The 14,289-nt window shown below is 35.9% G+C and overlaps 2 protein-coding genes across 3 annotated transcripts; one reads left to right on the forward strand and one right to left on the reverse strand.

Moving 5' to 3' along the window:
• Positions 1–6,128: 6,128 nt before the first annotated feature.
• Positions 6,129–8,570, forward strand: LOC112775226 (leucine aminopeptidase). The gene is made up of 4 exons (XM_025818720.3): positions 6,129–7,304; positions 7,385–7,618; positions 7,707–8,033; positions 8,117–8,570. The coding sequence occupies exons 1-4, from the start codon at positions 6,327–6,329 to the stop codon at positions 8,405–8,407; spliced, it is 1,830 nt and encodes a 609-aa protein (XP_025674505.1). The 5' UTR covers positions 6,129–6,326; the 3' UTR covers positions 8,408–8,570.
• A 1,535-nt stretch (positions 8,571–10,105) lies between these two features.
• On the reverse strand, positions 10,106–11,992 carry LOC112779387 (casein kinase 1-like protein HD16). 2 transcript variants are annotated; one of them, XM_025823625.2, is made up of 7 exons: positions 11,887–11,992; positions 11,657–11,789; positions 11,378–11,552; positions 11,204–11,294; positions 10,794–10,951; positions 10,470–10,658; positions 10,106–10,379 (listed from the first exon to the last, which is right to left on the reverse strand). In XM_025823625.2, exons 1-7 carry the CDS (start codon positions 11,990–11,992, stop codon positions 10,320–10,322), a joined length of 912 nt encoding a protein of 303 aa, XP_025679410.1. In that variant the 3' UTR covers positions 10,106–10,319. The 2 variants fall into 2 exon arrangements, with proteins under 2 accessions (XP_025679410.1, XP_025679409.1); XM_025823624.2 differs by having other exon boundaries at positions 11,657–11,787; positions 11,883–11,976.
• Positions 11,993–14,289: the final 2,297 nt, after the last annotated feature.

A 14,289-nucleotide genomic window follows, 5' to 3' on the forward strand; every position in this document is an offset into this window, starting at 1 on the left:
CCTACGTCCGTTCATTCTCCCATACATCCCACTTAACATTTCCTCGCCGAGGATCATCCTTATAATCTGTTCTCTCCGGTCAGTGAAGAAGTTATCGACGAAGCATCACCTTCGTACACCGCTGACGGTGAGAGGTAACAGTTCAACTTGATCATTCTCTTCCATTTTTTGTATTTCATTGAGGGTTCTTGATACTTATGTGTGAATGCGTTGTTGTATATGTAAGGGAGTGGTTTAGAATGTTGTGGTTGTTGATGGCGCAAATGTTAGGGTTTAGGGTTTCTAATATGAGAGTTGTAACCACATAAATCATAGTCTGGTTTAAGTTATAATCAATAGGAAGTAAATATATGCATTCTTATTACACATATAGTTTGATTTCTAGTTCTTTGCAATATGGCTGTTTTGTGACAAAATGAATAATCCTGTCTGTTTTGTGCATTGTGCTGTAAACTTCAGATGCCTGATCGATTGAGACTTTTTTTTCCACCATGGTGGAGCGTTTGAGACAGATCCTGGGGGAAATTTTATCTACACTTCTGACTTGTATAATGAATGGGTTGGAGTTGATGAAGACTATCTTGACGTGTTTGCGGTAACAGGTTATTATAAAGAGTTGGGGTATGATAAGGCTGAAGCATGTTGGTATCTGGAGCCTAAACATGTGTTGGAATTTGGTCTTAGGAGATTGAAAGTGGACCAGGACCTTGTTGATATGATCAAGCACTGCCATGAGAATAACAACGTCATCCACATCTATTTTGAGCACGGAACTTCGATTCCTGAGATAATTGATGTAATGGATTTGTCTGAGGAGGATCATGCTATAGGCCAGAAGGTCGTAATGGAAGGCATGGAAGAAGATAGAGTAGAAGGTGTTGAATCTGTGAAGAAAACCAGCACAATATTAAGTCAACTTGAAGAACCAGTTACCTTTATCCCAGTTGAACTGAAATTCACTGCACCAAGTCCACTGTCCACTACCCACTGCCCCATCTCCACTGCCCCCCAAGCCACTGCCCCCCACCCCACTGTGACACAGCCCGTTGCTCCCAAGCCCATTCTCCCTCCCCCCAACCCACTGCCTCCCAGCCCAGTGTGACACAGCCCGTTGCTCCCAAGCCCATTGCCCCCCAGCCCACTGCCTCCCAGCCCACTCCACGAAGTTCAACTGCCCTCAATTTTAATGGCGACAAATCATGTTCACAGGCGAAGTCCCCTAAATCTCTATCCTAACCAAATCCCATTACATCCAAACCTGTATCTCAGAAAGTTTGGTCTCAACCCACTCCTTCAACTAAGAATACACAAATAAAAAAAAAACAGCGCATCAAAGAAACAATCCAAGCCTATTAACTTTAAATTCAACACGTCTACTAAAATGCCTAGAAGGTATATCACAAGATCACAAGGCTGGAGAAACCAAGCAAGCAAGGAGCCAGTTCACTTGAATGTTGATAGCTCATATGATTCTTATGAGTCTGCAGAGGATAGTTTATACAAGCCACACATGCCACTTGACTCTCTGGACTCAAGCAGTGACAACAATGATGCTGTTGGTCCTAGCAGCGATAGGAGAAAAAGGAAGACTGCCAGTGACAATGACAAAGGCAAGAAAAAGGTTGTTAATGATGAAGATACTTCTCGTCCCCCATCAATGGATGCATTTGATTATGAGAAGGAGGTAGATGATGATGAGAATGAAGAAAACTTGCAATGTATGTAACGTATATTATAATTAATGTGCATATGTATTGATTTTATTCTGTTTCTGTTGGTGATGTAATGTATGAATTTGTATGGCAGTGTTTTTCTCTGATGATAGCTGGAAATCTGATGAACTGAATACTCCACCAGACTCTGAAGATGAAGCAGACCCAGCTGCGAATCCCATCTTCAATGATACTGCCAAGTTTGGACATGTGAGATTAGAGCTAGTATGGAGTTTACCACTAGGGATGCTTTTAAGAAAGGGGTTAGAAATTATACATTACAAGAGGGTAGGGGTGTAAGGTACAAGAAAAATGATACTACTAGATGTAGGGTGGTATGCAAGAATGAAGATTGTCCCTGGATGGTGTTTTGTTATTATAGCAAATCGAATAGATGTTAGCAGATTAAGACCTTTAATGATGACCATACATGTGAGAGAACTTTCAAGAATAGATGTGCAACTAGGTCTTGGGTAACTGATGTACTTGTTAAGAAGGTTAGGAAGCTCCCAGCTTTTAGACACTGTGAGGTGTTTAATTACTTTAAAGCAAAAACTGGAATACAACTGTCTAGGACTACAATTACAAGAGCTTTGGGTGATGCAAGGAAAATAGTGAGGGGTGATGAAGTTGCTGAATATGCTAAACTCAGAGATTATGCAGAGGAGCTGTTGAGATCTAATCCGGGCTCAACTGTCAAGTTAGGTGTTAGTCCAATGCCTAATGGAGAAGGTGTCTTCAAAAGGTTTTATGTGTAACAAAGACAACTGGAAGTGGTTCTTGAAGCTCTTGCATGAAGACATTGGAGATCAGACAGAGCATGGTTGGTGCTTCATCTCTGACATGCAGAAGGTAACCTATATGCTTCAATTAGAGGCATGATAAATTATTTTAAGGACCATTTTGGATTAATGAACAAAATTTGAAGGACTATTTTGGAGAATTGCAGAATTTAAGAATTTAAGAATTTAAGAATTTAAGTATATGGTAACCTATATACTATTGTTATGGCAATTGCAGAATTTAAGAATCCTTAAGCGCATAAGTTCAAAATAGACCCTGTTTTCCAATTTATTATTATATATCTGGTAAAAATCAAGAATCTGTTATTTGCTCAGATTTTTAGGTGACTACTTTGTTATCTTGTAGGGTTTAATCCCAGCATTGCGTGAAGTTATGCCAGGTGCGCATCACCGCTTCTGTGCGTGGCACCTTTGGCAAAACTTTCAGAAACAATGGAAGGACTCACACTTGAAGAGTTTGCTTTGGAAGTGTGTTAGAGCAATGACTGTCCAGGAATTCAACGGACATATGCAGTCTATAAAGAGGGTGAATGAGAAGGCGTGGACATATTTAGACAAGTTTCCTAGGCAGGCATGGACCAGGGCTCACTACAAAGACTTTCTAAAGGTTGACAATGTCTGCAACAACATGTGTGAGGTGTTCAACGCTGCCACCAAACCATACAGATGTAAGCCCGTCTTGACTTTATTGGAGGAGGTTAGGAGGTATGACATGACTAGTATGGCAAGGAACAAACTGAAACTCTCTAGCCATGTGGGACGCTTACCTCCGATTCAACAAAGTAGACTTGCAAAGGAAAGGCATTACAGTAGGTATTATACACCAATGTGGTCTGGAGATGCGGCTGAAGTGATGTTTGAAGTGCATGGTGAACCACATAATGTGGTGGTTGATTTGGGAAACCAAACATGTAGCTGCAGGTCTTGGCAGTTATCGGGTAAGTACTATTTTGTTTGATTGTTTTTATTTTTTTGTGTAATTGCACCGTAGTATACCTATCAACAAACTTAGTTACTCAAATTTATTATGTGCTAGGGTTACCTTGTCGTCATGCAATAGCTGTGATTTCAGTCATGAATGGTAGACCCGAGAATTATGTCCATGCATGGCTAACAATGGGCTCATACAACAAGACTTATGAGTACCATATCAACCCGGTAAGAGGTCAACAGTTGTGGGAAACATCAGAATACCTCCATTGCTTACCACCTGTAAGGAGCAAACCCCGTGGCAGGTCATCACATTATGCAAGAAAAAAAGATGCACATGAGGCACCTGTTCGGGGGAGCCAAGAGCGCACAGCAACAAAATTGAAGAGAAAATATGGCAAATTCACATGCGGGACATGTGGAGATGTTAGTCACACAACAAGGAGTTGTAGAATAGCAAAGAAACAAAAGGCTGATGAGTTAGCAGCTGCTGCAAAGGCTGCTGAAGATGCTACAAATAAGGGTGACACTGGTTCTAAAGGTAACAAAGGTGAGGTTGTTACTGAAGAATGTGAGGTTGGTGCTGAAGGAGGACAAATTGATACTCAAACAGAAGTTGCTGCTGAAGGGGGTCTAGGAGCTGAACAAGAACCTGCAACTAAGGTAGTAATAGTATTAAAAACATTAATCAAATTTAAAGCTTGAGTTAATAAATCTGGAAACAAACAAATCCATATAATGACACTTGTATTGTTGTTATTGATATCATAGGCTGTAAAGACTACAAAGAATGCAAAGAAAGGCCATATGAGAACTAAATGTGAGAGACGCATAGACAAACTCCCTGTCAAGAGGACAACTTCATCTACTGCTGCTACTGCTGCGGCTGCTCCACATCCGACTGAGATTTCAAGAGAGACTATTCAGGGAGCTAGTGCAGCAACCTCTGAAAAACTGGCCTCCTTCTTGAAATTTGTTCCAAATCCAGGATTCAACCCGCCAAGAAAAAATGTCTAACTAGCACAAAGTGTGGTGGCTTTTTGAGTTCATGTTGTTGTAGCTAAATGTTATGGTTAAACAATGCTGTCTTTTTGTAATGTAACCTTTCAAACTTGTATGTATGGCCTTTGAATGTTGTTATGGCCTATGATGTTTTGGGTTGTAATAGTATGTTATGCACAATGTGCTTTAGCACAAACAACACTTGTTCCATGTTCCGGAATTAGTTATGTTAAATTAATGAAGTTTTTGGTTTAGTTCATGTTGTGATTTATCTCTTTCTGGTTTAGTTGAACACAATTTTAGCAGAATAAGTGCAGCATCAAGAGTTGAATTCATGTCAAATTAGTGTTTCATTTCATTTCATTCCATCTTCATCAAGACATTACATACCACTTAAGAAATTTAAAATTTCATAACATAATCATCATTTATTGAATATAAACCCCAACAAACTAAAACCTAAACACACACCAAAAGTAACTACAAAAGCCAGCAGCACCATTGTCATCATCTTCACGGTCTTAACATCACTCTCCAAGCTTGTCATCCTCCAACTTAACTCATGCAAAACTTCTAGTGGAATGGGTGCTGCAGAAACTTGTTCTTCACATCCATCAGCCCAGCGAAAAAAATTACAGTGAATTCCATACTGCAAAGTAAAAAATGCAGGTGAATCCAAACTCAAACTCAAACCATCTTAACATTTTCTTCACAGCCATAACCTTACCTCATAGTTCGGACAACCATAAAATGGTCTACCAGGATTTTCTGCAGTTGTTGAGTGCTTCATCACCGTTCGAAGCCCACAATTACAAAAAACAGCGTTCTTACCTCCCCTATTTCGCATTCCTTTGTTGCCATAAGGTCTGCCTGCAGAGTTGTTCCTACTTGAGCTACTTTGGCTTTTCTCGCCACCACCCATCATCACTCACACAGATAAGAAATCAATTTGGGTTTTACGGCGAAGAAGAGAGGTCGAACAGAAGAGAAGGAGAGTCGGAGAAGAGAAGGAGAGTCGAAGAACAGAAGAACGTAGCATACAGTTTGAAGAAGAGAAGAAAATTAGGGTTTTATAATTGCAATGGACTAATTTGGGTAATATTAGGCAATTCCATATACCAATTTGAAACAAATTCAACCTTGGCACACATCAGCATACAGCTGGAATGCCCACATGGCAGTTAACGTTCCACATCAGCAACGTTAAGACGGCAATTCTAGGAGGGACTAACGGAGACGCACGTTTCTAAATTTTAGGGATTTATTTGGTCATTTAGAAAAATCAAGGACTAAATTGAATACCGATTTAAATTTAAGGGACCATTTTAGACATTTAGTCTAAACAAATATATAAATAATTACTTTTAAAAAATATTTTTTATTTTTTAATATTTTTATTTTTATTACTAAAATTTTGTTAAACACATTACAAAATAAAATAAATTTTTAAAAAAAAAATAACCATTTAACGAGATCCAAACAAATTTCAAACTACTAAGAAACCTGTTCAAGTATTCAACATTTTTTGTTTTTTGTTTTTTTCTTTCCTTTGGACAGTTTTAACTTTTAAGTATAAATTGAATATATTATTCGAGGGGAATAAAATCCTAATTTTGCTTTATTCGAACATAAAATCATGAAAATACACGTATTAATGTCTACTAAAAAAGTGTAAGTAGTTGATAGGTTTCTTTATTCCCCTAATAAAGAAACATAAGCAGAGCATTTAATATTTGAAGAACCTAACATGAAGCATCGGAAAACGTTAAAAAGATAATAAAGCTGGGGAGCCGCATCGTTCTTCTTCTTCTTCTTTTTCTGTGAGTCTCCTATTTAAAGAAGCAGTGAAGCACAGCACAACAGCCCTTTGCCACTAACAATGGCACCTGTTGATCCTCACTCGTTCACTGAGTCAACTCAGCCAGCCACCACTGACATAGCTTTAACTCTGTACTTCGACTTCCCCTCCTCCACCATCCACGCCTCCGCACTCTTCACACTCCAAACCCCCCACTCCGGCCCCTTCTTCCTGGACACTCGCTCCCTCACCATCCACTCCGCCCTTCACGCCGACGAAGCCATCCCCTTCTCCCTCTCCACCACCTCTGACCCCATCAAGGGCACCCTCCTCACCCTCACGCTTTCCAACCACTCTTCCTTCATCCTCACCTTCTCCACCTCTCCTTCCTCCTCCGCACTCCAATGGCTCCTCCCTCCACAAACCTGCAACAAAACCCACCCTTACGTCTACACTCAGTGCCAAGCCATCCACGCGCGCTCTATCTTCCCCTCCCACGACACTCCTGCCCGAAGGATTCGCTACTCCGCCATCCTCAACATCCCTTCCGAGCTCTCCGCAGTCATGGCTGCAAACCACGTCACGCGCCGCCCTCCGCGTGACGACGACGCCGCCTCTCTCGCCTCATTGAACTTGAACTGGTGCAGCCAAGACCGCGTGGTGGAGGAGTTCGTGATGGAGCAGCCGGTGCCTCCTTACCTCTTTGCCTTCGCGGTTGGGCAGCTCGGGAACAGGGAGGTGGGACCCAGGACTAGGGTTTACGCGGAGGAGGGTTCGGCGGTGCTGGACTCGGCGGCGAAGGAGTTCGAAGGAACAGAGGAGATGATTAGGGAAGGAGAGAAGCTCTTTGGAGAATACGACTGGGAAAGGTTTGATCTTTTGGTGCTGCCGCCGAGTTTCCCTTACGGCGGAATGGAGAATCCAAAGATGGTGTTCTTAACTCCAACTGTGATCAAAGGAGATGGCAGTGGTGCTCAGGTTGTGGCTCATGAACTTGCTCACAGTTGGACTGGTAACTTGATCACCAACAAGACCAACGAACATTTCTGGCTGAATGAGGTATTAATTATTATTATTAGTTGTTTATTATTATTATTAATTGATTGATTGTAATGGGGTTTTACTGATTGTGGTTTTAGGGTTTTACTACATATGCTGAGAGGAGGATTGTGGAGGCTGTGCAAGGAGAGAAAAGAGCTACACTGAATGTTGGGATTGGTTGGAGAGGTTTGAATGAGGAAATAGAGAGGTTCAAGGACAACTTGGAGTTCACAAAGCTTAAGAACAATCAACAAGGAATCGATCCTGATGATGTTTATTCCCAAGTTCCATATGAGAAAGGTTTCCAGTTCTTGTTTCGAATCGAACGGCAGGTATTCGCCATTCATCTTCTCTGTTGTGTTGTGTTATTGCTTCATAGCTCTGTTTTCAAATAGATTCTGAATTTAATTTACTATATAGGTTGGGAGATCTGCTTTTGATGAGTTTCTGAAGAAATACATTGCCAAGTTTAAGTTCCAATCGATTGATACCGACACATTCCTGGATTTCCTGAAGGAAAACATTCCTGGTATAGAGAAACAGATTGATCTGGTGCTGTGGACTGAAGGTACTGGGATCCCTTCTGATGCTTATGAACCCGAATTGATTGTATATAAAACGATTGTGTCGCTGGCGAATGAGGCTGCTACTGGGAGGATGCCGGGTGAGGATGAAGTTGCTGACTGGCAAGGTCAAGAGTGGGAGCTCTACTTGGACAACTTGCCCAAATCCATTGAAGCTTCTCAGGTATATACTCACTCATTTCTCTGGTTTTATCCCATTGTTTAAATGCTTGAGATGAACTGGTAATTCTTGTTTCGACAACGCAGATCGTAGCCTTGGATTCGCGCCACAAGCTATCCGAATCGAAAGATTATGAGGTGAAGGTGTCGTTTCTACAACGGGCTATCTCGTGTGGATGCAAAGAATACTACGGCGAGGTGGAGAAGACATTGAAGGCAGTAGGGAGGATGAAGTATCTTCGTCCACTTTACACTGCCCTTGTGAAAGGAAGTGAAGAAGATAAAGTATTTGCAAAGAGGGTATTTTCAGAGGCGCGTGAGTGTTACCATCCAATTGCTCAAAGTGTTGTTGTGTCCATATTTAGCAAGCATATGTAGGACGAGCATTTCTCAGTGTTTTCTACTTTTGTGTTACTGTTAACATTGCAAACAGGGAACTGAATCTTCTTGTGTTTTTAGTAATAGTGAAGGTATCTTCAAATTACCTCACTGTTTATCAGTCCTGGAAGAGAAGAAAATGAATTCCAGTTTACCCTTCAAACTATCAAAGCCTCTATCTTTGTTCTTCCTACTCTTCTTTCCCCAAAAAACTGGTTTTCTGCCACCACTTTCTTGTTTTAATAGTGTTTTTATCAATTTTCTTTGATGTCACAGTATCAGTAATATTTTCGTTTTCTAATATTTCCATTTCAGATCAATTTTCAGTAAAAAGTAAAAATGATAAAATAAAATCTTATGTCTATTGTGACCAGTAAAAACCTTTCATTGACACTTAAGAATAGTGTGTATACATTTTACATTTATACAATTTTGCATTCTGACGCCAAATACTGTAGTTAACCTTATTTTTTATCTACTACCCAAATGATTATTCAAACTTCTAAATTTGATAGTTATGAATCCAATGAAGTGTGAAATAAAATGTAGTTTGCAATCATAGATTTTGAATCGTAAATTATTTGTAAGAGTAATTACTCAAATTTTGAAGTATAAAAATACTTCAAAAATGTTTTAAAATATAATAAAAAGTACACAATCAATATATTTTTTTAAAATTATTTAGAGATGAAATTTTAATACTATTTTTTCAAACATAATTAAAAAATATTTTTTAAAATTTGGTAATTTTAGTCATAATGTCCCAAAAAAGTTCTAAAAAAATAAAACAAGAGATGATTTTTTTTTTTTTGGCATACTTTTTCAATAATTATTTAAGTATTTTCAGTTATATTTCGGATCAAATCAAATACGACTTGCCAAATATAAAATCACTTATAAAAAATTGTATTATCATTGGTGTCCTATCCTAACTAATCTTTTTATACACATTTAATAATAAAAGACTGAATTAACTGGCATATTAGCACCTAATGATACATTAGTATTTATAATTTGAAATTATAATTATATATAAATACTAGAAAAATTAAATCTTTATATGAAAAGTATGTTTATATAAAATAATTAAATTTGTTATATATTTTTCAATTTAAATTTGATATAATGTTAGATAAAAAATTTTATGTATCTGTTTAATTATATATTATAATTAAAATATTTTTTATTATTATTTTTAAAAATAAAAAATATATTCTAAATTAGTAAATTAATCAGCTCATTTTAAAATTTTATGTGCAACATAGGTATATATAATAGAACAAAAGATAAAAAATAAGTAATAAGGATGAATAAATCGAAAATAAAATAAAATATATAAAATCACAAAAAAATAAAATATTAGATTGATACCTAAACTATAATTGTTTGAATTAAAAATTGCAATTGAAAATATCAAAAAGAAAAATAATAAAATTGAAAGATATATAGAGTCGTGGAGAGCTATATAAAAAAATTAGAGAAATGTATGTATGCTTTATCTTTTAAATTACAAAGCATTTATTGATTCCCACATAAACACAGAGAATATACGTAGAAAGCATATTCTTCCTTATTGGATATGAGATGTATGTATGTATGCCATTGCCATGTGGATAATGCTAAATTTTAATGGACATACCCTATTGATCACAAAACCAGCAGCATAGCATATACATAGTTACAGAATGTAGAAACACATGAAACTAAACTGCATATTAAATTGCTCAGCAACATACCCTCCACCAAAGTCGAGCTTTAGAATAGAAGGGAAGAAACGAAACAAGAATCTGTATAACTCATAACAATATGGTCTTCTGCAACCACAAGATTCTACAAAACGATCATATACGATCGGGCAGAAGTAAATTCACAAATTCCATTGTCATTAAAATGCTTTGATTTTTAACTCAAATCAGCATAGAGTACGCCCATAGCACAAACAAGCAAGATAAAGATTCTTTGACCATTTCTCCTGAAAACAAGAACACAAGATGAGAAAACAAAAGTCGGTCTTACATGTCGACTTAGAAAATCAACTAGTTGTCAGCGTTCGTTCCGTTACCTTAACATGTGTGCTGGGAAATTGAGATGTCCGTAGAATTTCCTGAGTTTCATCTCCTGGCTTGCGCCTCGGAATACTTAATATTAGAGCAGATTGGTCCAATGTAGCAGCAGTTGCGGTAATTCTATAACCACCGTCCCAACGTCGATGGATACCCTCACTTGGATAGAGAAAATCAAGTTCAACCACCTACATTAAAAAGGTTGTCGATAAAAGGCAGGAAGTCAGTCTCATTTTGATAGGAGGATATATCAAATACTAGAAGATGGGATAAAACTGTTACAACGAAATTGCACATTCATAGAATACAAATTATCAGCAAACCTGATCACTGAATCCAGCATTGCGAGACATAACAACACCCCAGCGACTTCCAGCAGTAGCCATTGATGTAACATGAAAACCTTCTTTCCACTTCTTGTTTATCCATTTGAAGGGGAAAGAATCACTTACTTTGTATGATTGTTGAGTATACTGTGTACCTGCAGAAATTAGATCACAAATGACACCTCCCAACAAAACTTAAGGTAGTAAGGCAGATTAATTATGTGTAGACTGTAGAGAACCACAGAACTTGTTTATTAACAATAATGAAAACAATTTGTCGGGGAAAAGGTTGCAAACCCTGTAAGGCTTCCCATGATATTGAAGAAAATAATTTCATAATCATCAACCAGGAAGAAAACAAGAAACAAATAATTCTTCATTAAAAAATGTTACAGGTTGCAATCTACCTTTTGACATCACCACAAGAGAGGTTCCATTATTTCCCCCTGCAATAGAAGTGATGTAATAATTCTTATCCCACTGCTCCATGATCCATTCCTGCAATAAAATGGAGTCACAGTGATAAGTTTCATGGTGTGAAATTATATTCTTAAACAAGCCAAGTAATACCGTGTTTTCACCTTGTGCAAGAAAAAAGGTGACAACTTATAGACTTGATTCGTAAATCCAGTTCCAGCATCCATAATAAGTGCCCAGAGATTGGAACACGATGATACACAACTAATAAGAAGGCCATCCGCAATTCCTCTCTCAACATGCTTTGCTAGTCTTGCAGCAGTCACATTGTAATGATACCTAAAAAACCAACCAATTTATAAGTCCCAAACGATATCATAGGCAACCACATATTAGATTGCAAGAGTAAAGAAAAATGCCACAATGAGTAATGGCGTTTCTACCTTTGTTTCATGGGCAGTCTTGCCTTGTAAACCGAAATCCATTGTGTAGCAGGAACCCCTAATCGAACCTTCTGCTTTGGCTGTGAATCATCCTCTTCCTCCATATTCAGTCTACCCCGCTTTTGTCCAACCTAAGAATAAATTTTGGTTTTGTCAGATAAACTTATACACGAAAGCCCAACCAGATGATGGCAGATACCTCAATAACCATAATTTTAGTCGTTACCTTCTGAGCGCCCCGTCAGTATTAAGCGGCCGCAATGCTGGATTGGGGTCAATTATTCCATTAAATAGTGATATTAACTTGGAATAGTTGGGTTCTTCATCAAATTTCATAATTTTTTTAATTAACATAGTATGTTTAAAATTTAAAATTTAAATTCAAATAAATTTTTTTTTTTTAATTTTTAAGTAAGCAATTAGGTTTGAGAATATTTTTTAAAATTTTATATAATTTATAAGCTACTATGCTAATTACAAAAAATTATATTAAAGTAAATAGAATTATTAGTCTTATTAAAATGTGAGGTTATTTATACTATTTAAAAGAAAAATTTAATTTGACATTCTTCTGTACTGAATTCTGTTTCTAATGTTGTTTCGATAAAATTAAATTAATTTAAGAAATTCTATTTAAAAATTTAAAATTTGTACTAGCTAATTAGGAAACTCTATTTAAAATTTTGAAATTTGAAATTCTAATACTAATTCATAATTAAGTGACCCCTTAACCGTTTTGATTTTTAAATTTAAATTTTATTACTTGTCACATTTATAAATTTTCTCTTTACTCAATTTACATTGTTATCTTTTAGATTGTATCTCCACAATAGAAGTACTTTTATTTTTTCTCTCTTTTTAAATATTTTTTCTAAATTTACGTAATTTATAAGGTTATTAATTTTTAGATTGTATTTAATTTTATTTATTTTTATCAACAAATAATAAGATTGATACTATTTATGACAAAACTAATAAAAATTATTTTTAAATGAATAAAATTCTATATTCCTAATGATCAATGAACGTTTAATTAAAAAATTTTATTTAAAAATTTAAAATTTGTACTAGCTAATTAGGAAACTCTATTTAAAAATTTAAAATTTAAAATTATAATACTAATTCCTATATTCTTAATCATGAAACTTCTAATGTCTTCTTCAGATCAAGATGAAGGTGAAATGAAGAGATTTGCTAATTGGATACTTGATGTTGAAAATGAAAATATTGATTTTGTTGTTGGTGATGAATCAAAAATTGAAATTCTAGATAATCTATTGATTACAATTACTGATGATTCTCTCTCTAATTTGGTAGACTTTGCATATCTAGATTTGTTGCAAAACATGTCAGATTATAGGTATTTTTAGAGTAGGACAACTTTTGAACCCATGCTTGAGAGTGTCGAGAAGGTAAACGATTTTGTCTTAACAATCTTTTCAGGAACGGAAAAGAAGCATTTGGGTTTTGACACAACATGTCAAGCTGATGAGAATGAAGATGTACATCAAGAGTGGTTCACACCAGAGTTCCTAAATGACATCAAATGTTCGGGACTATCCAATCACAAGTTGACTTTGAAGCCGGTAGTCGCTATAATGCTACTGCGAAACATAAACCAGACTTTAGGTTTATGCAACAGGACAAGATTAATAATTAACGAACTTTACAGCAACGTAATTGGAGCGACGGTAGTGATCGGTGGAAATATTGGAGATAAAGTGTACATTCCAAGAATGAACTTGATCCCTTCAGATTCAGAATTGCCATTTAAGTTTCAACGGAGACAATTTCCATTAACAGTATGCTTTGCAATGACCATTAACAAGAGTCAAGGTCAATCATTATCACATGTAGGACTTCACTTGCCAAAATCAGTGTTCACTCATGGACAACTTTATGTTACTTTGTCAAGAATTAAGAGTCGCAGTGGCCTCAAGGTTTTAATTCTAGACGAAGGCGGCAATTCAAAGTCATCAACAACAAATGTCATGTTCAAAGAAGTTTTTAATAATATTTAGGGAAAAATAATATTATTTTCATTTTAATAGCATGTTATGATTTACACTTTTATATAAATATTTACTATAGATATAACTAATTCATCTATAATTCTGCTTTCAGATTTGAGATAAAATATGTAACAAGGAGCACAACATCATATACCAATTGCTTTTCTAATGAAGTTAATAAGATACTAGGTTGTCAATAAATTTTTATTAGCCTTTTGATATAAAATTTAGTGTAAAATTGACATGATATTATTATAATTATATATGTTCTTATTTTTTTCATGTCTCTCTCCTTATGGTTCAAGAATATTATAGACTTCAAACTCTTCTATTTGCTTTTTAATATGAATAAAGATAAAACAACATATTCAGTATGTTTATTATATAATGACGATGATCGTGTTATACTAAACTCAAAAAATTTATGATTATAAAATATTATTTTTAATTTAATATGTCAAATTTAAATATAAGACAGTGCATCACACGGGTTTAATACTAGTTATTTAAGTATTTTCTAAACCCTTGTTATTTAAGTATTTTCAGTTATATTTCAGATCAAATCAAATACGACTTGCCAAATATAAATTCACTTATAAAAGATTGTATCTTTTGTTTGTT

Source organism: Arachis hypogaea, chromosome 19 (assembly GCF_003086295.3).
Source record: "Arachis hypogaea cultivar Tifrunner chromosome 19, arahy.Tifrunner.gnm2.J5K5, whole genome shotgun sequence".
Classification (NCBI taxonomy): Eukaryota; Viridiplantae; Streptophyta; class Magnoliopsida; order Fabales; family Fabaceae; genus Arachis; species Arachis hypogaea.

Excerpts from the sequence above, each read along its gene's own strand:
- LOC112775226 (XM_025818720.3), top strand. The coding sequence starts at position 6,327 with ATGGCACCTGTTGATCCTCACTCGTTCACTGAGTCAACTCAGCCAGCC. Across the intron at positions 7,305-7,384 it reads AACATTTCTGGCTGAATGAG|GGTTTTACTACATATGCTGA; the intron begins GTATTAATTATT and ends TTGTGGTTTTAG. Across the intron at positions 8,034-8,116 it reads AATCCATTGAAGCTTCTCAG|ATCGTAGCCTTGGATTCGCG; the intron begins GTATATACTCAC and ends TCGACAACGCAG.
- LOC112779387 (XM_025823625.2), bottom strand. The coding sequence starts at position 11,992 with ATGAAATTTGATGAAGAACCCAACTATTCCAAGTTAATATCACTATTT. Across the intron at positions 11,295-11,377 it reads CACCTTTTTTCTTGCACAAG|GAATGGATCATGGAGCAGTG; the intron begins GTGAAAACACGG and ends ATTTTATTGCAG. Across the intron at positions 10,380-10,469 it reads TTCCCAGCACACATGTTAAG|GAGAAATGGTCAAAGAATCT; the intron begins GTAACGGAACGA and ends TCTTGTTTTCAG.